Raw genomic sequence first — 25,076 nt, 5'->3', positions numbered from 1 at the left:
AATAAACTGCTCGCTGTTTTGACCTGAGAGAAACAGATAAAAGAGTAAAGATGACAAAATGGGACTCAGAGACTTAATCCACAGGAATTCCTTCCTGTGATGTGAGAGTGACATGAGAGAATTGTTAAGGAAAGTAAAAACTTAGGTTGATCTAGTGAAGCAAGGAAGGAATAAAATTGCCTTCAATCCTTCACAGAGATGAGGTGGCATGGGATGAAGTGACTACTTGAATCAAGGGTTCGGACAGTGAATGAGTTCACAGAAAGCACTCTGAGCTTTGGCATGTCTTGTGTCTAAGTTGAATGTGGCTTTGTGTCTGCCAGTAAATTTCCAAAGTCTCAGTTCAGGTGCTTAAGACACCCTTGAAGCATTTGTGTGGTGGTCTGACTAGCAGCCCCCCATTCTGACCGTAGCCAGGTGATGATGGCAAAGTCAGAAGATGCAGTCCCTTGGAGTGAGTCTGTCAGAGAAGGCCTGGTTGGGAGGATGATACATCTAGCTCTCCAACTACTGGGTAAAGTGGATTCTGCTAGTGCACTAGGTAGTGCTAATACACTTTCTGTTGAGCTCTGGAATGCTAGACAGGAGCCAGTGCAGACACTGAGGGGTGTGCTCTGAACCAGCAGGGAAAGGTAGGGGTGGCTGAAGCCACTCCTTTTATTGTTCAAAATGTCAATGTAGGAGAGTAGGAAGAGTGCTAAATTAGGATGCAGGTAACCACCGAGTGCTAAAGACAGAAGCATCCACTAGGTGAGGGTTTCAAACATTTAGTTAAAAACACCACCACCAATTAAAGGATAACAGTGGCAGCAAGAGTCAACCCTCCTCAGGAGACAGTGTTGAAATTAAATGAGGCTCAACTGAGACCATGTGCAAGCCAAAGCTCAGTGAAATTATAAAGCCCTACACAAAGGGGACTTAACATGTACTGTTTCTCGTTTGACACCAAAAACTATTGCCAAATGTTCTGAATTCCTCCCTTCTTTTATTCTCATTATCATCCCTCCCATTTTTTCTTTTAGTTATCTTAATTTTTCTAAATCTCTCTGCCTGCTTTGATAGGGCCATGATCCCGGTTGGATTCCAGTTCCATTTTTCTGCAAAGAGCTGAAGAGTATGCTGGGTCTCTCATTCAGTAAAAACTAAAAAGTGGAAGAGAAAAGCAGGAAGAATAATTAGGATTAACTCCTAGGGTTAGGTGTTGGGCCAGGGAGAAGAAAGAGGCAGAATCAGTCAGAGAAGTGGGAAGCAAGGCAGGGAACGTGGTGTTTGTTTTCTAAGGAACAAAGCCACTTATCAACAGGGTTTTAGGCAGGCTCACCTTTTCCTCCCCTCAAGTTTCATTCTATGAAAAGATTTTGAAATGGCTTGTTATTGAGACTGATAGGAAACAGCTGATGAAGTACACGCACACACACGCACACACACACACTCTCACACACACACACATACAGAGAGAGAGAGAGAGAGAGAGAGAGAGAGAGAGAGAGAGAGAGAGAGAGAGAGAGAGAGAGAGTCCTGATACCTTTTTACAGTACTTGCTTAGGAACTGAGATTTTATCAGTAAAGGGTACCATTTTCCCATTACTTTTTTAAAAAAATTTTTCATTTTTAATCAGGCAGCCCCAAACTAGAATAGGTTCAGAGACTCCCCATTTTCACATTACATTTTAAAGTAGATATTTTTGTTTTTAAAACAATTAGATTTTTGAAGAGTGTATTACATGGCATCTTTTGGCTACCAGCTAATTTATACAATAACTAAAATACACAAGTAGAAATCATGTAAAAATATCTTCCTCGCTGTACTTACCAAAAAACTGAAACCAAAGTAAAACAAAACCTTGAAGGGTAATACTGGCTGTGATGGGCAGAGGGTCAGGAAGAGATGGAGTAGCATCCCTTACCTGTCTGTAGGTAGATGTGAAGGCTCCGAGATAAGCAACCACTCCTGAGGAAATGAGGATATCCCCAGTCAAGTTGATGTACAGCTGCCCTAGCTCCAGAGCTGTGTGGCTCCATCGAGTTTTCTCACCTCCAAGGCCTCCAATCAACTGTTCAGCTCGTTCTAATTTTTTGCTGCACAGGTCAACCTCAAAAATAAAAGTGAGCGTTTATCAGCATTTACAAGTACAATAAGTTAAAAATTCTGCAAGATTTTACCCTCAGAAGTAAATTATTATTATTTATTTATTATTATTATTATTTTTGAGACAGAGTCTGGCTCTGTGGCCCAGGCTGGAGTGCAGTGGCGCAATCTCGGCTCACTGCAAGCTCTGCCTCCCAGGTTCACGTCATTCTCCTGTCTCAGCCTCCCAAGTAGCTGGGACTACAGGCGCCTGCCAGCACACCCGGCTAATTTTTTTGTATTTTTAGTAGAGACAGGTTTTCACTGTGTTAGCCAGGATGGTCTCGATCTCCTGACCTTGTGATCCACCCGCCTCGGCCTCCCAAAGTGCTGGGATTACAGGAGTGAGCCACCACGCCCGGTGTAAATTATTATTTTTAATTAGACTTCTGCCTAATATAAATATAATGTAAATATAAAGTGTCTAATATAATTCATGAAATTAATAATGAATGAGTATTTATCACATAATGCAAAGAACAGCTCTATTTAAGGAAATGACATACAGTACAGGATACTGAAAGTTAATTAATAAAGGACATTATTCTGCAAATATAGATGTTTTCCCTCCATTTTAAATATCTAGATGCATTTTATTTTAAATATTCTACAAACGTTTTCCCCTCATTTAACTTATGGTTGATTTTATCATGGTCTTAAAGGTTAAATGCTTAAAAGTTTTAATAATTTATGATTATTTACAAAGGACAATTTTCAGGTTGTTAAACTGTGTCACTCAGGCACTTGTAATTCAGCTTAAATTAGGACATCGATCAATAGCTGAGAGCTTATTTGGTGCATAAGACTATCAACCAAATATGATTATATGTAATTAAGCAATATGATAAAAAAGAGATAATTACTAAGGTGCAAACTTGGTGAAAAGTTATTTCAGTTCACACAATAGCAGTATTCCAGCAGAATATGTAAATTATTTTTATTAAATTTTTAAGTGCCTTAACATCATTATTCTTGGAAGAAGATGAGATTAAATAAAGCTTATCATGATGTTAAAAAATAATTTACATGAAAAGAGAAATTCAACAATCTATAAAAGCAAAGACATTTAGGTTATTTTGGAATAAGAATTTGGCTTATGCTTTTTACTTATGTTACTAACATTTATATTAAGTCGCCGGGCGCGATGGCTCAAGCCTGTAATCCCAGCACTTTGGGAGGCCGAGATGGGCGGATCACGAGGTCAGGAGATCGAGACCATCCTGGCTAACACGGTGAAACCCCGTCTCTACTAAAAAATACAAAAAAAAAACTAGCCGGGCGTGGTTGTGGGCGCCTGTAGTCCCAGCTGCTCGGGAGGCTGAGGCAGGAGAATGGCGTGAACCCGGGAGGCGGAGCTTGCAGTGAGCTGAGATCCGGCCACTGCACTCCAGCCTGGGCGACAGAGCGAGACTCCGTCTCAAAAAAAAAAAGATAAAAAAAAAAAAAAAGAAAAAAAACCATTTATATTAAGTCAATGATTTTAGATTAAAAGATGCATGATTCTGTATCAGTTTATCTACAGATAGGTTTGAAAAAAGCAAAGCAAATGGTATGTAATTGTAGTATGTGTGATACTTCCCAAATTTAATTTTTTTCCTTTTAATTTTCCCTCTTTAAATGACTTTTGTCTTTCTAGTTTCTTTCCTCACCTATTCTTCTTTCAACAATGTTTATGATAAACTGAATCAGGTCTTAGATTATGACAAAGTTGCCATCAGAAACTACTAAGTAAAAATATTTTAGCTAAAATTTTACCTCCAAAAGCACATTTTTAATACACATAAATGCATATGTTCATTTCATATTACCGTAAGTTTCTAACATTTTATTATAAAAAATAAATAAAATTTTCAAACATATAGGAGAGTTGCAAAATGTTTAAAGAGGGCAACTGCATAACCATTTATTGATATTAAACTAAAACTGATCATTCAAAAATCATGCCATAATAGGTTACACTTTTAAGATTAGCATAATGTCTTACATTTGTGCAAATACAGAATACAGGATAGATACTATAGAAAGACAAAGTCTGGTGTTCTGGAAAGAGTACAGCTATTAGAGTCAGGCTGCCTGAGTTCAGGTCTTAGACTTAATGTTCAGAAGCTGGGTCGATGATGGACAAGTTGCTTGATCTTTCTGTTCTGTACTTTCTTCAAAATGGTACACAATGATTACTTCCCTCAAAAGGTTATTGTGAGAATAAATGGTATAATATGTAATGTTCTTGAAACAACAGGCTCTTGTACATAATAAGCATTCAATAAATGTTGACCGTTATAAAATATTATGACCTTTTTCTGGACCGTAATCAGACTTCAGCAGTTAATTTTTCCAAATGGTATCACTAATTGAGAGTAATATTTTTAGTCTTGAAAACATTTTTAGTAGATACTGTACGGTTCTGAGTATTGAGTTCTAATTTCTGCTCTGCCATACAACCTAAATCACTTAACATTTTGGTTCTCAATTTCCTTACTTGCAAAGTGAAAAATGATTAAATAATCTAGCTCAATATTCTAGTAATCTAAGCTAGAGAGACTGGCATATATATATATATATATATATATATATATATATATATATATGAAAAGCCCAGAGAATAAGTATTTTAGTTTTTGTGAGCCAAGCAGCAGAATTGAGGATATTTATGTATTACATGGGTACTTATACGGCCATTAATATGTAATTATTTTAAAATGTCAAAACTATTATTAGCTCTTGGGCCATACAAAAACAGGCGACGGGCAGATGTGGCCTGCGGGCCATAGTTTGCCAATCCCTGACCAGGAAAGAAACAGGACTGGTGTGTTACATGCTACTATGAACATCATTCTTAGTTACGATAATTGAGAATTTGTCCATCTTTTTCTATATCAGCACATACCTGGTTTTCCAAGTCAGCCTTCTTTTGTTTATTTAATTCAAGTGTGTCTTGAAGCCTGGCCAGCTTGTCCTGAACTTCCTTAAGGGCTGCCTGCTTCTTTCTAAGACCATCCATGGCAATTTTAAGCTCCCCTTCAGCTGCAGCCAGTTTTATCTTTTTGGGAGCTACTATTTTTGCCACTCTGCAAAAAGTAAAATTGAAAAATTAAATATTCATTTAATATTCCAGTACACTTTCCACCACTGAATTTACTTTTCTAATATCCTTACTGTGACTCAAAACACTTCTTTATGCAAAAATCTAAACTGATTTCTATATTCCATGTTTTATCTAAGAATCATCCAAGCTTGATCCTGGACATAAGAAATGGCCATTAAAATAGACATCAAATATACATAGTGTTTTAAAATAATACTTTTACTCAAAAAAACATTTTGCCAGTATGAATTTTGATATCTTTCTGAAAGAAGAGTAGGATATTCAAGTAGAGTATTACAATGTTAGTAGAAGCCTAATTGCAATGATAAAGGTTAGTTTTGATGAGGAAAAAGTGAGGTATCTTTTATCTTTGTCATTTTATTTAAAAAAAATCCTCAAATCCTAGAATACATCCTCAACCAAAAACGGTTATCCTATAAATATGTATGTGGTAATAAAAGGAGTTATATAGGAAAAAGGATGGATCTAAATTCTCTCCCTAGTATCTGGAAAATGGAGTCAGTCATGTTATCTAACAAACATTAAATTAATCATTAACTAATATATCATGGTCTGAAACATATATAGTACTATATATATAGAATGATTAAAATTGGATATGAGTTTGAAAAACATCCTGTGACAGTTGTTTTTTGAAAAAACAATAATTACTCTGCTTTGTATATGATATAACCGGTTCTCATATGATCACCAAAAAATGCTCCTTATTTCACAATAATATATATTATGCCAGCAGTTTTTAAAGTGTGGTCCAAGGACCCCTGGGGATCTTGATGACACTTGCCCCTTTAGGGAGCTCATAAGGTCTTCCCTTGTCCAACTAAACCTCTATGTGATGGTGGATTTTCTTTAATTGTAATCAAAACAACATATTGCAACAGAATGAGCGAAGAAGCAGATTTTGGTGTCTGGCTATCTTACATTAGACCACACATTAAAGAGACTTGTAAAGGTATAATAAAATATCACTGTTATCATTTTTTTTTCTATTTTTAAAGAAAAACATGAATTTATAAAAAATAAAAATAAGTCACTTACTTATATTAACACGTAACATTTTTATTGCTTTTCAAAATGAATTAACAAACACTTCAAAAAATTTTCCATTTTAATTTCTAATATGGTAAATAAACAAAAATCTTTTTGGGGTCTTCAATACTTTTTAAGAGTATAAACGGTTCCTGAGCCCAAAAAGTTTAAGAATCACTGTATTATACTATTAGTTGGCATAATCTTGCCTCCAGTAAATATGCAAACACAAAGCAGATTCAGACAGGATTTTCCAAGGAGCCTCTCTCACTTACATAACTTTTAAATTTCATACTGTCTAACTGACCAAAAGTGAAGATAAAACATACCAGCCAGGTTTCTTTGTATCAGCACTTACTTATCATATGAATCCATTGCTATGACCCACTTGCACAGACCTTCGGCCGCTGTAGAAGCATTTCTGATTTTTTCTGGTACAAAATCTGGATTTGGAATATAATTTTTTCTTATGATATTCATATAAGCTGGAGGAATATTGTCCTTGTCATATTCATGAAGTGACTGTAGAAACCTCATGTCACCAAGAAGTCTCTTAGCTGGGCCCCAGAAATCCTCAATTTTTTTCCCTGAGCCTGTCGGGTCAGGGATTTTGTCAGCTTTGATTCCTTTCAAGATGCATATAGCTTCCATAACAAGCTTGACACCAGCAGGAGGACTCTTCATGGATTTTACCACTGTAATATCCTTGAAATAACAACATGTTAATTATTTTAAAAGACACATTTGTTTATACAGTAATTGTAATTGGTCCTTATTTTCAAACTAAGCACACAGAAACTCACTGTGTTCACTGGGTAGAAATGATGACAGTAACAGAACTGCACTGACACTCTTCTCCCGAGTCCCAACCAAAAGTTTAGCCAAAATTCTCTGCACTATTTATTTTAAAAATCAACTTTCATCTTTCTAAATTAAAATATTCCTGTTTCACATCTTAACTTTTAATACACTTCATGAAATCTAAGACACTGCTATTGCAAAATAAAGTATTATAAAACACATTATTTTACGTATCCCCAAAAAAATCACTGACAAAATTAACACAATACTTTATTACATGCTCTATAACATGCATCCCAATGACAAGAGTGTCTAAATATGAAAAAGGTACCCCTTAAACCAAAATATAATCTCAAGTCTTATGCCTTTGTTGATTACTGTAGTGCAAAGATATATGAAGCTCCTGAAATAACTGTTGCTTTATGGTAAGTTATAACATCTAGCAGCTTTCTTCCATTTCAAAGGTGTTTTTGCATGCACATGCATTTCTTTTTCAGGTCAATTAGGGAATTCTTTTGCCAATTTCAAAATGATTTCAGCTTCATTAAATTTGCAGGCTAATTTGGAGAGACAAACTAGACTAGAACACAATGCTACTTTATTTCTTGGGCTGTGATGACATGTGTCCTAGAAAGTGTATGGCGAAGCTCTTACCTGTGCAGTAAGAGTATCAAGAGCAGCCAATGCTGACTCTAATATTGGCAAGGCACCTGCCAGGTCAGCATCACACTCATCTTTGATGGCTTTGGAAGCCATAGCTTGTTCGTTTGCTATTGTTTCATCAGCTTTCACTATTTTTTCAGTTTTGGCAACTTCTGCAGACTCTTTCTCAATCATTATCATCATTTCATCAACCTCTTTGCTAGCAACTTTTAATTGAGGTTGTAGTGCCCCCAACTCCATCTGCATTGTGGCTACTTGAGATGAAGCAGAATCCAGTTTCTCCAAACCCACTTGATATCTCTTTTTCATTTTCATTACTTCACTGAAAGAAAATGGATAAAACAAAGTTAATCATGAGGTTCTGTATCCTACATTAAGGAAAAACCTAAGTGTTTTTGAGCTTGCTAGTCTTTTTCAAGACATAACTACAGGAGTGGTCTAAAAGATTTTCATATATATGACAATCTGTCAAAACATGAAACCTAGAACATTGGATTTGTGCACAATTCAGAGCAGACAGCATGTTTTATTCATTTTTGTGTTTTCAGTACCTATACATTATCAAGGCATACAACAGAAATTCAAAAGAATAAATACACTGGAGATGAGGCAAGGAGTATCCTATATCAAAATGAATGATGTACTTCTAAAGTTGGTAAGTTGGTTCCAGCAACACTACTGCTGCTTTAAACCTTTTTATGATCACTTATTTTAAACACACTTCAGTGCTCAAAATATATTACTGTGAATGTTTCCAAATGTGAAAAAATGATTTTAACATATATTTTACATCTTGAAACAGAGATTTGTTTTATTAAAGGAAAAGTAACAAATAGAGCAGATCATAAAGCTCAATACCCTGTTTGGTGCAAAATGATTACAAAGTAATAACAAATGATGAGAAATAATGTAACATTTTAGCATATTTTAAAAGTTAAATATTGTAATGTGCTTAAAAATTTAATCTGCATTTATCTGCAAATATATATGAATTTCTCCATAAAGAAAACTCTTCTTTATAATTTTATTTTAAAATACTTGATATACCATAATGTTTCCAAGTAAAAAAAAGGACATGCTTTTAAAATCCCCTTCCAAAAACAGACTGGAGTAGTAAGGAACTGGCTTGAGCTGGAAAAGGTAACCTGGAGAACACTGAAAGGATTGCAATTTTTGTTTTAAAAAAATTCGTAAGTTAGAGCATGCCATGTTTTTGTCACATGTCAAATTCTGTCTGAGCAAGCAAAGTATTAGAGAGTAATGGGCACAGAGGGCACCGAGCGTATGGTACTGTATTATCATGAGTCTGGTTTCAGCTGAAACCTTGTGCAACGAGCATGGCAAAGGTCTCATTCCTGCCAGCCTGAGACAGTTTCAATATTGTGGCTAATCCCAAGTGGCGCTTTGCTAGCTTAACCACAGATTTCCTGCCAGGTAACCTGAAAACTTGCTTCTAGGTTACAGCTCTACCTTGCTATTGGGACCTGAAGGCTTTAGTTATTATGGGAAGAATAATCATAGGGTAGGAATTCTAGGTGAGGTAAAGGAGAAATAAATTAATATCCTTTTTTTTTTTTTCGTTTGCAAGGAATTTTGAAAAGAAAAAATTTGAAAAAGGAAAATTTGAAAGGCAAATAAGAGTATTTGAAAATACCTTAAAAACTATGACTCTTTCAACCTGTAAGTTTGAACTTATAACCTTGTAACTTTAAAACTTATAACCAATAAGTTTAAACTCTTCCTATAAGTTTGTATCTCATTTTTATAATCCTCCTTTTTGTTAGGGTGGCCTTACTATTGTGAGTGCACAGTCAAACAAAAGCCATGAGTGATACCCAAAATTTAATCAATCTCCAAGAGCTTTTGATCCTCCTGGATAAGAAAATATGAAAAAAAGCAAGATTCCATTATGTTAAAGATCATAAGCTTGACACAGAAAGACAATTATCTTGAGAGCCAAAGAAATAATGAATTCCAGTCAAGCTATGCAGCAGTCACGGTGGGCGCTGCAGATTTCACAAGGTAGTTGACAAATTCCTAAAGGTATGATTCAAACGCAGGGTGGTAGACCACAGTGACTACGACAGTCCTGGTTGGGAGGGCACAGCCACAGTCACTATGAATACAGATGAGGAGTGTCATATCCATATCCAGGTAGCATGCTGCCCAGTATGAGAAAAGGTCCTTCAGAATGCTTGAGATAGTAGGTTAACCACAGGAAGATTTAGAATTAACCATAGAAATATATACAAAAATCAAACTCATAGTATTCATATTTTTATATTATCTGTGCACATTTGTTGTTTTATGTATTCTTTTTAATCTTTAAAAGAATTTGGTCTGTTCAATTCATGGAGCAAGCTTGAGCTTCCAATATAAATCATGTATCTGAGCAGTAAATTTACATTTGTTTTTAAGTAAAAATCATATTAATTTGTAGATAATATTCAAACATTTAAAAGTACTTAAGCCTTACCATATGTATATGTTTAAAATACTAGGCTTATAAATTATTTAAGTATCTAGTCATGTTTGATTTGTCAAATCAGAACTTGAAAGGGAAATATAAATACCATATTAAAAATTTTATTTAAAAAAGCTTTTGAATGGAGCCACACATTAATCCAAGGTTCCCTTTAAAGGTAACCACTAAAATGTTCCAAACTTTCTACTTTCTACCTTAATGTTATAATGTTTTTAAATTTTGTAATATACATACTGAATTTTAATTTTTGGAACAAAAGAAATATTTGAATAAACTTTTATGCACACAAAAGTCACCTTCCAGAACATTAAAAAAACTCACATCGACACTTTCTATAGCAGGTAAGTTTACTCATGTTTATATTGATGTTTTCAAATGAGAGCTTATTAGAGAGTGACTGTCCCTCCCTAGAGTCTCAGCTGTTCAGTATCCAAAGAGAGGGTTTAACTATTACCTAATTATTTATCAGAGAAAAACCACTCTCTAGTAGTGTTTACTCAATATTCACAGCTCTGGTTGGAATATCTTCATTCTTCCAAGAGTGATTATGCATCTACGATGTGCTAGGCAATGTACCCATATGAGAAGGATAAGACCCCTCCCTACACTCAAAATGTTTGTGGATTAAATCATTTAAAGATGTAACAAAACTCACAGTATATTTCTGTGAAATAAATCTCTATTACATCATATTTATGTCATTTTTGCACACATAAGTATTTTTAATTTGCCCTAGCTTACTTAGAAACATGAAATTGGATTTTTACCTTCTTTTCTTTTCTAACAACAGTTTGAAGGTGGAGATTAATTCGAGGTAAGAGGTAGGAGTCACATAATTGTATCTTTGAAGTTCAACAAAGAAAGATTTGGATAAATTTATAGTAGAAGTGTGGAAGCTTTTACACATGTCGATACAGCCATCTCTTATTTCCTCTGACATTTCAATTTCTTCCAAGAACCGTGAGGCAACTGCCTGGAGTGCATCTTCAGGCCATGACTAAATGTAAGATAAATGCTTTAGCACTTTATTAAGATTACAAATCTGGATCTGTTACTACTGCAGCCCTTTACAACTTAGGGATGTTGGGGATGAAGGGGAATAGTGTGAGGGATGGTGTGGGGAAGACAATTTCATAAGGAACTTTCCCAAGGACTTGCATACTTAGGGCAGGGAGCCAGGAGCTACTTAGTGCATATAACACTCACTGTCTGTGGTTTGTTCTGAGATTAGAGAAATTGTTCATGAGTGTTGCAGGAGAAAGAAAAGGCAAATGAACTAAATTTATGGAAAGTCTATTTCTGTATGCATTTTACTGGTACCATCTCATTTAATTATCCTAACATTTCCCTGAGAATGATGTAGGCATCATTCCTGAAACAGCTTCCAAATCCTTTCTCTTCTTTTTTTATCCACCTCAATCATCCCAATTCAAGCCTCCACTATCATCTGCCTGGAAGATTCCAATAGCATCCTAACTGCTTGTATTCTCTACATAGCTGCAAGAGTGCTCTTTTCAAAATATAAATCAGCTCATGTCACACTCCCCAATTTATAACCATTCAAAGACTCCCTAGAATTCTTAAAATCCAAACCAACTTGCCAATCTCCATTTGATTTGGCCCTTCCCAAATTTCTGACCTGTTATACCACTTCCGCCCACAGTTCCTGTGCTCCTGTCACACTGATTTTCTGCCACCCTCTCCTTCCTTCTGTCTAGACACTTGACTTCACTAGTTTATCCTCTCTGCCCAGATCTCAGTACTGACACTTGTCTTTCCAGTTTCCTCTTCAAACCCATAATTGGTCCCTTATTTAAAAAGCATTTATCTATAATCCCAGCACTTTGGGAGGCCAAGGCGGGCAGATCACCTGAGGTCAGGAGTTCAAGACCAACCTGGCCAACATGGTGAAACCCCATCTCTACTAAAAATACAAAAATTAGCCAGGCGTGGTGGCGGGCACCTGTAATTCCAGCTACTCGGGAGGCTGAGGCAGGAGAATTGCTTGAACCTGGCAGGCAGAGGTTGCAGTGAGCCAAGATTGTGCCACTGGACTCCAGCCTGGGTGACAAGAGTGAGACTGCGTTTCAAAACAACAAACACAACAGCAAAGCATTTACTCCCTTTTTGCTACCCTGTCTAATTGCGTTTCAAAACAACAAACACAACAGCAAAGCATTTACTCCCTTTTTGCTACCCTGTCTAATGAAATTGTGTTTTGCTTATTTGTCTGTAGACAAGAAGCCCAAGGAAAGCAGAGGTCTTGTCTATTTCATGTGCGTCATCTCCAGCTTTTAGATTAAGACTTGCCACAAAGCAAAACAGAATTCAATAAACGTTTTGCATGAAATAATTAATTTTACCAGGAAGTGGAGGTACAGAGAGGTTCTGTAAACTTTCCAAGGTCATAAATGCTTATCTGTTAAATACCCCTCACAGGATCTCAGCCATAGCGCCCAGATTTCTTACTACACAAGTAGAGAATGAATTGTGATATGCTGTTAAAGCCAGAATTACTGTTCATATCTAGCTAGGTACTCTCCTTTTGCTACTCCCCTTCCCCACCCCTCCTCCGTACCCCCCATCCATTCGCTGCCTTTTTCTGCTCTGCTTGTACTTCCCAGTACGAAGTCCACTACATAAAAAGGTCACTCTGGCTTTCTTCCTCTTAACTTCTTTGGGTTTAGCTAATGGGAAGAGAGTGGGGGCAGGGTGGAAGAAGACAGACATACAGGTATTTTGATCCTCCCTTCCTTTCCAGCTGTAGCTGAGTTCTAGGTTTCTGGTTCCTGTTCCTGTTGGGCAGTCTTATATCCACAGCTCTAAGCTCTGACTTCCAGTAACACTCTTCCCTTCCTCTGCCCTTTTATAAGCGGGCATAGTAACACTTCCTACTATTGTTCCACCCACTACTTCCTGAGTGTTCCAACATCCCCTCTTGGTTCCCTTAACCCTGCCTACACCTCTGTGAATGGTTCCTTCGTTATGCTTTCTCCAGTGAAGGGTTCAAGTGTGCTCTGTGTTTCCTGTCAGGACTCTGATACACAATTTTATCATAACACTTCCTATAATATATTGAAGTTAGTGATCACATATACTCTTTTAAATACTTTTCTATTATAATTTCTTGAATTTTAATTTCATAAAATATAACTGATCAGAAGATTCTGCTGAACTACATTTTGGGGTAAACTATGGGTTGGGAGTCTATAAAATAAATCATGATGAGGGTGGAAATCAACATTTCTAGAAGTCTGTCTAAAATATACATGACAATACCTGAAACCAGTCAATGGTACAGCAGTTAACAAGAGCAGGGAACTTTCTAAGACGATTTCGAAATGCATCTCCAATGGGACTCATGGCAAGGACCACATGCAGTTGGTTGCGGCAACGATCAATAAACATGTTGAAAAGGGCTATGGGGCTGCCATCTGTTTGCTTGGTTTTATCCCGCTGGCGATCTAACTGACGCATCTTATCACATATCTCTTGTTTCTCATCTAATGCAAAGAGATTTGGAATCTCCCCAGCATTTAGCAGATTATTGACATCTTCCAGAAAAGACTCTTTTTTAATTTGAGTATCTGTAAACAGGAAGACACCCTGCATCTCACCTTCTGCACATTTCCTTAAGATCACTTTTAAATCTTCATGCCATTCAGTAGTATCATACCCCTTAGAGATTTCAACTTGGAAAACATAATAATCAGCCATGTGGGCAGCTAATCTGGTGACAGATTGCCTTCCACTCCCTCCAACCCCTACTAGGAGAGCATGGCTGCGAGGTTGCTTCAGGATCCTGGAAATTCTGCTGATGTGCTCTATGGCAAATCGAAACAAGACAAGGTTCATGGGTTTTTTGCTTATATTGTTGTATTCTTCTAGGTGAATTTCTACTATCATTCGAAGATTATCCACATCTGCGATTTCTCTGTAGTTGGTATCCTCCCTCTTGGGATCATGGAAATCACAAAACATTAAGCTGCGTAAGTCATCTTCTTCCACTATGCCATCATTATCAAAATCCAAACGTTGAAAAAGCTCATGAAAATCTTCATGCATGTAGTTTCTCAAAATTTCTTGAATGTAGTTGATGAGCCAGCTTCTGTCTGCATTGTCCAGAAGGCGGTCATAATACACTCGAAGGACCTGTATAATAATTAAAAAGCAGCTTTAGGAACTTCCTTCTGATTTTTAAAAAAAGTGTTATTTCTGTGCTAATCTCAAGTAATAAAAAATATTAGAAAATTTCTGCGGGTTTTATTAAAAGTATATCCAAATAATCAGGACTGATTCATAATAGTGTTATTTTAAATGTTAATTTTAACTCTATATTTAGAATAATAAGGTTATATTCAGTTATCAATCAACGAAAGGTAATTTTGGGGGTGGTAGAAGTAGACGTAGAGATGCTAAGAGACTTAAGGCCTTTAGAAGTTAGTGACTGCCTTTGCTGGCTGCTCAGATGTGGATAGCAGAGCTGGGCACCAGTACCCAGGGGGTATCCAACTTCTTTCCAGTGATGTTTCCTTTTTCTAGGATAGATAACATTTTGAAAATTATTGACAAATCAATAGTTTTTGCTTTTGTTTTTGTTTTTCATAAAGCACATTTTCTAGAACAGGAAATGTCTTGGGTAGAGGGAGAGTTGTTTGGGGTATCTGTTTATTTTTGTTTTAAGTCGTTACAGAGAGCAATCTACTAAAATAAATCTCTGGTTATATGCACATGTTATGGGACTGCAAGAACTATCAGGCTTGCTACATGTAACTACTGTTTTCTTAAAGCAATGTAAGTGTCCCAGGGGTACAGTCTATTTTGGACTGAATTGTGTCCCCACAAAATTCTTACATTGAAGCCATAACTCTCAATGTGACTGGATTTGGGAATAGGGCCTTAAAGGAGGCAATTAAGGTTAAATGAGGTCATAAGGGTAGGGCCCTAATCTTATAGGATAGTGTCCTTATAAGAAAAGGAAGAGGCATTAAAGCGCACGCGCGCGCTCTCTCTCTCTCTCTCTCTCTCTGGTTCTTGTTTCTGTTGGGCAGCCCTTATATGCACAAAGGAATGGCCATGTGAGGACACAGAGACAAGGTGGCTTTAGCAAGTCAGTGTGAGAAAATAAATTTCTGTTGTTTAAGCTACTTAGTCTGTATTATTTTGTTAATGGCCAACTAATACATATATGCTATACATAATGCATATTTCGTCAGTGGAACGCTGGATCCTTACTCTGCTCTACCATTTTGAGTAAATCACTGAAAATGTCTGCATCAGCTTCTTCACCTATAAAATAGAAGTAGTATTACCTACCTCGCAAATCTCATAGATTTGGAGAAAAAGTAACATGACAACATATGTGAAAACACTATAGAATTCAAATAGATAATCACTGCAAATTGCCCTAGCATTAGGCTAATCACGGTGTTCAGGAATCGTGGTTTTAGTGTATTGATTGTTATCAAATTGATTATTTCATAGTGTTATCCTTTTTTTTCACTAATAGTGTCTGCATAAGCAAATGGTATTATTTAATCTTCCTTCATATTCCAACCAGTTCAAAAGTTATTTCTCTGTGAGACAATCTAATTTCCCAATACATGCCAATAGCCAATCTTTGAACTGAGGTACTTAAGACCTCAGACAATATTCCTAAATTAAGTCAACTTCATGTATCAGGATCAATGCCTAAGCATGAAACAAGTATATTATTATCTAGCTGACAGTTTAGCAAGAACCTATAGCAGCATTTCTCAAAGACAGTCAACACATCTGCATTAAAATAATCTGGGGTACTTATTCAAAATGCAAATTCCTGGGCCCCACAGTGGATCTGTTGACTTAAAAACATGGATGATGATTCCTGGGAATATCTTTCCATTTCTTTTTGTTTTTTCTTTTTCCTTATATAAGGTACAGATATGGTTTGGCTGTGTTCCCACCTAAATCTCATCTTGAATTCCCACGTGTTGTGGGAGTGACCTGGTGGGAGGCAATTGAATCATGGGGTGGGTCTTTCCCGTGCTGTTCTTGTGACAGTGAATAAGTCTCATGAGACATGATGGTTTTAAAAAGGGGAGTTTCCCTGCACAATATCTCTTCTCTTGTTTGCCACCATGTGAGAGGTGCCTTTCACCTTCCACCATGATTGTGAGGCATCCTTAGACACATGGAACTGTAAGTTCAATAAACCTCTTTCTTCTGTAAATTGCCCAGTCTTGGGTATGTCTTTATCAGCAGCATGAAAATGGACTAATACAGGTACAACAATCTTAAGTGTACAGCTCAAAGAATTTTTGCACACAGTTACACATCCATGAAACCACCACCAAGATCAAGATATAAAATTTCCAGCACCTTAGTAAGCTCCCTCACGCTCACTCCTGTTGATCTCTGCTTTCCTCCCTCCCCAACAGGGAACCATTATTCTATCACTACCTCTCACACTTTAAAAAGTTGACACTTAAAACTTTCCATTATAGGCCAGGCGCGGTGGCTCACGCCTGTAATCCCAGCACTTTGGGAGGCCAAGACGGGCGGATCACGAGGTCAGGAGATCGAGACCATCCTGGCTAACACGGTGAAAGCCCGTCTCTACTAAAAAATACAAAAAACTAGCCGGGCGAGGTGGCGGGCGCCTGTAGTCCCAGCTACTCGGGAGGCTGAGGCAGGAGAATGGCGTAAACCTGGGAGGCGGAGCTTGCAGTGAGCTGAGATCCGGCCACTGCACTCCAGCCCGGGCGACAAAGGGAGACTCCGTCTCAAAAAAAAAAAAAAAAAAAAAACAAACAAACAAACAAAAAAAACTTTCCATTATAAATCTAAATTGCTGCAAAGGATATAATTTCTGGCATATTTATATTGTAATTTGTGCTGTGAATTTATTTACCTCAAAGTCTTGATTGCAGACTTTTAAAATTGAGAAATAATTCATGGGCCATAAGATTCATTCTTTAAAAGAATACAAAATCAGAATATTCACAAAATTGTGCAATCATCACAACTATCTCCCTCCAGAACTTTATCATCACCCCAAAAAGAAACCCTGGTACCCAACAGAGGCTACTTCTCATTACCACCAGCCCTGGCCAACACTAATCTACTTACTATCTCTATGGAATTTGCTTATTCTGGATATATGATGTAAATGAATTATATCATATGTGACCTTTTGTGTATGGACTTTGTAACTTGGCACAATGTTTCTAGGTTCATCTATGTTGTAGGATATATGAGTATTTCTTTTTAGGACTGAATAAAATTCCACAGTGTGTATTTACTACATTTTGTTTGTCTACTTATCAGCTGATGGATATTTGGGTTGTTTCTACTTTTTGGCTATTATAAATAATTCTGCTAATAATATTCATGTACAAGTCTTCGCGTAGACATGCATCAGTTCTTTGGGTCCATAGTTAGGAGTGGAATTGCTAGGTCATATGGTAACTCTATGTTTTAACCTTTTGATGACCTACCAAACTGTTTTCTGTATTACATTACTGCCAGCTATGTATGAGGGTTCCAGTTTTCCACATGCTCACCAATACTGTTTTATTATTCATCTTTTTTATTATAGCCATCCTATTGAGTGTAAAACGTACTTAATGGAAGTTTTGATTTGTATTTCCCTAATGACTGATCATGTCCTTACTGGCCATTCATATATCATCTTTGCAGCGATGTCTTTGAATCATTTGCCTACTTTTAAATTGGGTTATTAGTCTTTTATTGTTGAGTTATAATAGTTCTTTAGGTATTCTGGATACTAGACACTTAACAGTTTATATGATTTGCAGGTATTTTATCCCATTCTCTATATTTTCATTTTTTTATGGTACTTTTTGAAGCATAAAATTCTTTAATTTTGATGAAACATATTCATCTATTTTGGGGGGTCTTGTTTTTGCAGAATATCTGTATTTAACAAGCAAACCAGGTGATATGCGCATTAAGTAACATCTGAGAGCCGTGGAGAAGCCAAAGGGAATGAGTTGTAAGTCAGTTTTATACCTTAGAAAACATTTAGTGAAATTATATAAGGTTATCTAGTATGATAATGATGTCTGGAAAGGAAAAAGACATGTAAAGTAGTCTCTAACATATATTAAACCCTGAAGAAATCTTTTCTGAGTGAACAGAAATAAAGCACAAATTAGTGTTGAGTTCAATTGTTGCAGGGATTTTTCTTAGTTCAGCTAAAGGTGGGGTCCTTGTCACACAGCCACAAAAATTTCGCCTCACAGACTATTTGAATGGTGAGTAAAACAGGGTTTTGCTGAGTGAAAATGAAGAAAAAGGGGAAACAGGGACTCTCCACAAGGCCAGAGTCCCTGCTACAGTGCTTCCCGCCCTGCAGATTGAACCCCAGGTTCCATCCAGGAAGAAGAGGGGCTAGGCTCCTCCCCACGGCAAACAGCATGAACTTCTGTGGCTCCACCCCAGTGCACCGGCTGGCTGGAGGTTCTCTGGGGATCCCTTCCCACCTGTTGTCTCACAATTACCTCATATTTTTACAGATATTGAGAATAATGTACCAAACATCCTACTTGTCACTGCAGTAAGAAAAAAAAAAAGAGAGAAATCTCTGCTCTCATGGGGCTTGCCTGCTATCTGAGGGAGATGAACAATACATATAATGAATGAATTCTACAATATGTTGGACATTGAAAAATATTATAGAAAGAAGTAAAATAGGACAGGATACGAAAGACTGGAACTACTAGGATAGGGGAGGGGACACAGGCTGTGGTATTAAAAAGCTTCAACTAGAAGGAGGAAGTTGATCAAAGGCAGGGAGCGAGCTATTCCAGAGCATCAATATCTGGAGGAAATATTGCAGGCAGAGAGAATAGCCAGGAGACCTGTACTGCTGGTGAAAGGGGGATGAGGATGAGAGCAGGAGGCAACCTGAGGGGAACAGGCTAAGAGGAACACATCCTAGGTCCTATGGGCCACTGGACTTTTATTCTAAATTCCTCTGAATGAAGTGGGGGCTAATACAAGGTTTTGAGCTAAGGACTAAATTCATTATGTTTTATATAGGTGTGTATAAACATGAAGTAGTCAACCTCACTAAATGCCCAAAGAGCTCAATAACCATTATCAAAACTCAATAATCTGACACCTAAAGCAGCATAGAATCTAAAAACTCTTAAAAGTAATTATGTCTAACACATATACAGTAGCATAAACAACCTATTCCCATGATTGGAAGAAAGCACTGGCCTGTATAATCCCAGGTGACAAAACGTGTCATGTATAGCAAGCTTGCCTGCCTTCCTCTCTTGAGACACTCATTCATTCACCAATATCTATTGAGGGTCTTCTGTGTGCCAGGCACTGGGAAAAGCAGCACAAAAATAAAATCGCCATTCTCCTAAAGTTTCTATTATTGTAAAGACGATAAGTAAGCCCCAGATTTAGAAGGTGTTAGGTGATGTTCAATGTTATGAAGAACAAAACAAGGTAAGCAGTAAGAAGCCAAGGGGGTAGGGATGGCCCAAAGCAAGCCTGCATGACAACGGGGTATTTCAGCAAAAGTCTGAAGGAAGTAAGTGGGCAAGCCTGCGGATAACAGAGAAAGAGTGTACTAGGCAGAAGGAATATCAAGGGCAAAGTTCCTGAGGTGGTGGATGCCAAATGCTTCCTCATGAGTTAGATTCACCCATGACAAAATGCTGCCTTCAGCAATGCATTCTGCTATAGTTTCAATGTTTATGTTCCCCCTACATTTATATGTTGAAATCCTCATCCCCAGGGTGATAGTATTGAGGTGTGGGGACTTTGGGAGGTAATTAGGTCATGGGTCAGAACCCTTATGAATGGAATTAGTGCCTTTATAAAGGAGGCCAGAGAGCCCCTCGCCCCTTCCACCACTTGAGGACATGGTGAGAAGGCACCATCTATAACTAGAAAACAGTCCCTCACCACACATGAAATCTGCCAGCGCCTTGATCTTGAACTTCCCAGCCTCCAGAACTATGAGAAATTAATTTCAGTTTGTTGACAAGCCACCCAGTTTAAGGTACTTTTTATAACAGCCTGAATGGACTAAGGCATGCTCCTTGAATGAATTCAGCATCATCCTCCCTGTTCACTTCCCCTTCACTCTCCAGCTCTTAGTACATTTCTAATATCCATGTGGCCCCCAAACACAAGCCTGCATCCATATCCCAGGTTGTGGGTCCCACTCAGGCAATTAGGTAACCTGCTGTGGAGTGCTATAAGAATCTCCACATCATCCTTTCCAAAGAATCACTTTTGAAGACCTTGTTGTGGCCAAAATTTCCAAGTGGAATGGATCTTCACCTGGATGTATATTTGAATGTGTGATGATTTAGGAATTCAAAATGTATATCTAAAAAGTCCAGAGAAACTGGATTTTTAAAAGACCTTTTGAAATTTATATCTCTGTAGTACATGGTTTTATTTATTTATTTATTTTTTAATGCTTTTTCTTTCTTTTTTTTTTTGTAGGCTTTTTTCTTTCTTTCTTTTATTATTATACTTTAAGTTCTAGGGTACATGTACATAACGTGCAGGTTTGTTACATATGTATACTTGTGCCATGTTGGTGTGCTGCACCCATCAACTCGTCAGCACCCATCAACTCATCATTTACATCAGGTATAACTCCCAATGCAATCCCTTCCCCCTCCCCCCTCCCCATGATAGGCCCTGGTGTGTGATGTTCCCCTTCTCGAGTCCAAGTGATCTCATTGTTCAGTTCCCACCTATGAGTGAGAACATGCGGTGTTTGGTTTTCTGTTCTTGTGATAGTTTGCTAAGAATGATGGTTTCCAGCTGCATCCATGTCCCTACAAAGGACACAAACTCATCCTTTTTTATGGCTGCATAGTATTCCATGGTGTATATGTGCCACATTTTCTTAATCCAGTCTGTCACTGATGGAATTTGGGTTGATTCCAAGTCTTTGCTATTGTGAATAGTACATGGTTTTAACACATAGCATATTCTTGTGCTCTATGTTTATTAACTGCATTATTAAAATTAAAATAAGGATCTTGCTCTGTCACCCAGGCTGAAGTGCAGTGGTGCCATCATAGCTCACTGCACCCTCAAACTCCTGAATTCAAGCAATCCTCCTGCCTCAGCCTCCTAAAGTGCTGGGATTACAGGCATGAGCCACTCTGCCCGGTCTCCTCCACCAGTTTTTATAAGAGCATGCTCATCCACATACCTGTTCCCAAGAGAGCTTAAATACATTTTTATATAGTTTCTATGCTCTCAAGAATTTGCTTTGCAATTCTTTTGGCATCTAGTAATACTATACAAATAAGTAACGTAAAAAAAAAAATAACCACAGTCACTTCTTATAAAAACAACTCCTTAAAAAGTGTTCCATTTCAAATTTATTTGAAGCCAAACTAACAAGGATTAAACTACTTAAGGGAAACTGGCTCAAAGTGACACCTACTTGGAAATATTCTATAAATCAACAGAAATTCCTAAATCTGCATATGGGAGATAAAGCATCATAAAATATCTCAGTGTTAAATATTTTTAAAATTTTTCTTGAGCACTGGCCTTCAAAATGCCAAATAACTGAAAACATTTCAGCAATATAAATTGCAGAATATTTCTTTTCACCCAGTTGTTGGCATGGTAAATCTTTGTTTCTCACATAATCCCATTTCAATAACAGGAAAATTTACCTCATGAACCCAAAGACGTTTAATCATTCCTGTGGTTTCTGTTGTTTCTGGTCTTGACAAACAAACACCTTGAATGACACGGGAGAAATCACGGAGGTTGAACAAGTAGTGAGATTTAGCTGGAGTAGGCAAAAGATTCTTCATTGCTTCTTTATACAGAGTCATTGTGCCATTTACGATTTGTGTGGTCAAATCTAGAAATTCATCTGGAAATTTATAACTTAAAATGTTTTAAAATAAAAAGAAAGGAAAATGTTAGCAATTATATAATTATGAGACATGAAGGATACTTAGCAGGACAAACATAAAATTTTAATTTTGATTAAATCAATGTCATTTATAAAATTACCATATCTTGTTATAATAATAATACTAATAGATTTTTACTCCTTTTAAAGCTATTTTCTATGTACTATTTTATGTTATGTCCAAAAGAACTCTGTGAAATGAGCAGGGCCAGTTTAATGGACTTAAAAGCACTTAAGTAAGTGAACAGAAGAGACAGCCAAGGAACCCAGATTATGTAATTCCCAAATCCACTAGACAAGCATTTCCCGACCTCTTTCATTCCCTGGCATTCTCAACTGCATATAAGTATAATCCATAAGGAACACTAGTGAAACAGGTATTTTCAGAGGAAAAAAAGGAAGAAAATTAAAATATATAAAAAAAATAAGGAAAAGAGAAAAAAAGGAAAGTAAAACAGTGAGCCAAGACAAAGGGCATGATTAGGGTATAAAGAACATAGAGAACTAATTTTCATTTAGAAAGATTGCCTATATTTAACTTCTGGTTTGTCAAGGAGCCAGCTGTTTACTCCATCACTGGATAAGGCAAGGAATGACAATTTCTTGAGAATGGACATGGGGACACAGACAGACTTCCCCTGCCCAGGTCAGCTTGGCTCCTTGATATCTGTGCATCTTGTGGAGTAGCAGAATCTCTGCAGCTAGGCAGCTCCAAGGCAATACTTCTCAGAGTTGGACACGAATGCCCCTGCAGAACTCAAGTTCTACTAGAGGGCATCAAAGTCACAGCATAAACCTGGTACATCTTTCCAGCAGTAATTGAACTCAGTGGTGAAAATTCAAAATAATAACTCAAACATGAACATATTATATAGCAGAACGGTCAGACCTCTTTGTGTTATGCTCCCACACTGGGAGGTGGGGGGGACAGAGGCAAACAATGTTGTCTGTTACCTTTTCCTTATCTAGGAATGCTTTTGCTCTTTGAAATATGCTACTTAATATTGGTATGTTTCTAAAATATTTTATACCTCCTAATTAAAACAAAACAAATTTTTGATTACTTACCAGATTTTTAAATGCCAAGTTAAGATTCTAGAGAAGATTGTATACATGGATTTATCACTAAACTCATTGATTGTTATAATATTGAAATGTCGCATGTATCGAGGAGTTACTGGATTTCGACCACCACCTAAATATTAAAAGGTATAACTCTTAATAATGTTACTAGTATACATAAGAGTATTTTCTCAAATATTTTATAGTTTAAAGTAACTTGAAAGATGGACAAATTCACAGCACATGAAGTTTAAGGGCAATCAATTGTTTGGATAACCCTGACATCAAAAAAACTATTTTTCCCTCAAACTCAAGATGTTACTTTTCTAGGTGAATTATCTGAATGAGTTCAACTAATTAGACATAATCTTGGGTCAAAACTATACTACCAAGGGAAATCAGACCAGGCAGAAAAAGCCACAGGCCATGTTCTCCACAGTTTATAGCTTAAAGCAGTAAATGGTAAACATTCTCAATACAATATTAAGATGTGATATTATACAATATTAATATAACCCTGGTGAATCTGACTGACCAAAGTTTAGGGCACTTCCCCTAAGGCTGGAATTCAGAACAACCATGACATATAACCAAATTCTTTCCCCACATCTTGAAGTGAATTTACCCAAGACTAGTCTATACAGTTCATACAGTGACTTCACTGGCTGCTTGCATCTTTAAAAATTGGGGGATTTTTTCTATAAAATAATGACAGATTCCTTTGAGCTTATACATTTATTTTGGAAAATGTAAAAGAGTTTAAGGAGATGGTGAAAGGGTTGCAGAAGAAAAGATGGTAAGATCATCTACCCCAGCTCTGTCTCCAACCCTTCCAGAGAATGTTCAGAATTGTGGTATTTTTAGAAAATAGAAATTGGGTCCAAAAGGAAAAGATACCACATGGTTTCAGCATACTCTTCTTACCAATGCCTGAAGAGGCAGGGAAAAGTGGACATGTGAGTATAAATGCCTGGCTTGGGGTGGTGGGGGAGAGACAAAGTGGAACTGAAGTCTGAGACCCAGGAGCAATATGGTCTTTTATTAAAAAAAAAAAAAAAAAGGAAAAACAAAAACAGCCTGAGCATAATAACAAGCCCCCAAGCCCTTGTCTCCACAAAATAAGAAACAAAATTAGCCAGGCATGGTGGTGCATGCCTGTAGTCCTAGCTGCTCAGGAGGCTGAGGTGAGAGGATCACTTGAGCCCAGGAGTTTGAGGCTGCCGTGGGCTATGATCACACCACTGCGCCCCACCTAAGCAACAGAGTGAGACCCTGTCTCAAAAACAAACAAACAGAAAGTGTTCAAAATGGCCCAGGGAATGTATTGAGAGCAATTACTGACTCAGCAAACTGCATTACAGGTTAGATAAAGGTCAGGGTTAGGGAGCAAATACCAGAGAGATTCCCTGAAGTGGTATATCAACACAAGCAACATTTTAAAAAATAGAATACTGGTTCGAGGTCAGGAAGAAAACAGATAAAGATGTCTTGTTAGTAAATCAAGCCATTTTAGACATCCCAGCATTAAAAAGCAAATTTCCTCTATAGAGATTCCTTTGCATATAAATTTATCTTGTAAAATTTAAAGGATCTTTTGGCCATTCCCTACTTAAATTCTTCTCAGCAGCCTGTTTAAATACAGAGACTGACTTGAATGGGACTTGATTGGGGTAGAAGGAAGATGATTTCTGAAGCAGGGACCATTCCATACAGTTGAAGCATTAAGGAATGACACAGAGGAAGATGAGCTGCCCCAGGAGGATGTGAGTTCTCAGAAAGCAGAAACAGGAAATTGGAAGCAAACTTCCAGAAGGTGGGAGAAAAAAGGATTTGGAAGAGTTCCAGAAGGTGGGAGAAATAAGTTCCAGAAGGTGGG

The 25,076-nt window shown here is 37.2% G+C and overlaps 1 protein-coding gene across 1 annotated transcript in view; it reads right to left on the bottom strand.

Annotated features, from left to right (window-relative positions):
- DNAH7 (dynein axonemal heavy chain 7) overlaps positions 1–25,076 on the bottom strand; it is a 344,384-nt gene that overhangs the window by 100,781 nt on the left and 218,527 nt on the right. Inside the window, exons 39-46 of the mRNA XM_030916210.1 lie at positions 23,207–23,333; positions 21,891–22,110; positions 13,492–14,364; positions 10,980–11,209; positions 7,719–8,049; positions 6,622–6,968; positions 5,016–5,196; positions 1,908–2,093 (exon numbers count right to left, since the gene is read on the bottom strand). Coding sequence (XP_030772070.1) covers positions 1,908–2,093; positions 5,016–5,196; positions 6,622–6,968; positions 7,719–8,049; positions 10,980–11,209; positions 13,492–14,364; positions 21,891–22,110; positions 23,207–23,333 — 2,495 coding nt within the window. The remainder of the gene's footprint in view (positions 1–1,907; positions 2,094–5,015; positions 5,197–6,621; positions 6,969–7,718; positions 8,050–10,979; positions 11,210–13,491; positions 14,365–21,890; positions 22,111–23,206; positions 23,334–25,076) is intronic.

The sequence above is a fragment of the Rhinopithecus roxellana genome, chromosome 14 (assembly GCF_007565055.1).
Source record: "Rhinopithecus roxellana isolate Shanxi Qingling chromosome 14, ASM756505v1, whole genome shotgun sequence".
Classification (NCBI taxonomy): Eukaryota; Metazoa; Chordata; class Mammalia; order Primates; family Cercopithecidae; genus Rhinopithecus; species Rhinopithecus roxellana.
The sequence above is the reverse complement of the archived record's forward strand: the minus strand, read 5'-3'. Positions and strand labels throughout refer to the sequence as shown.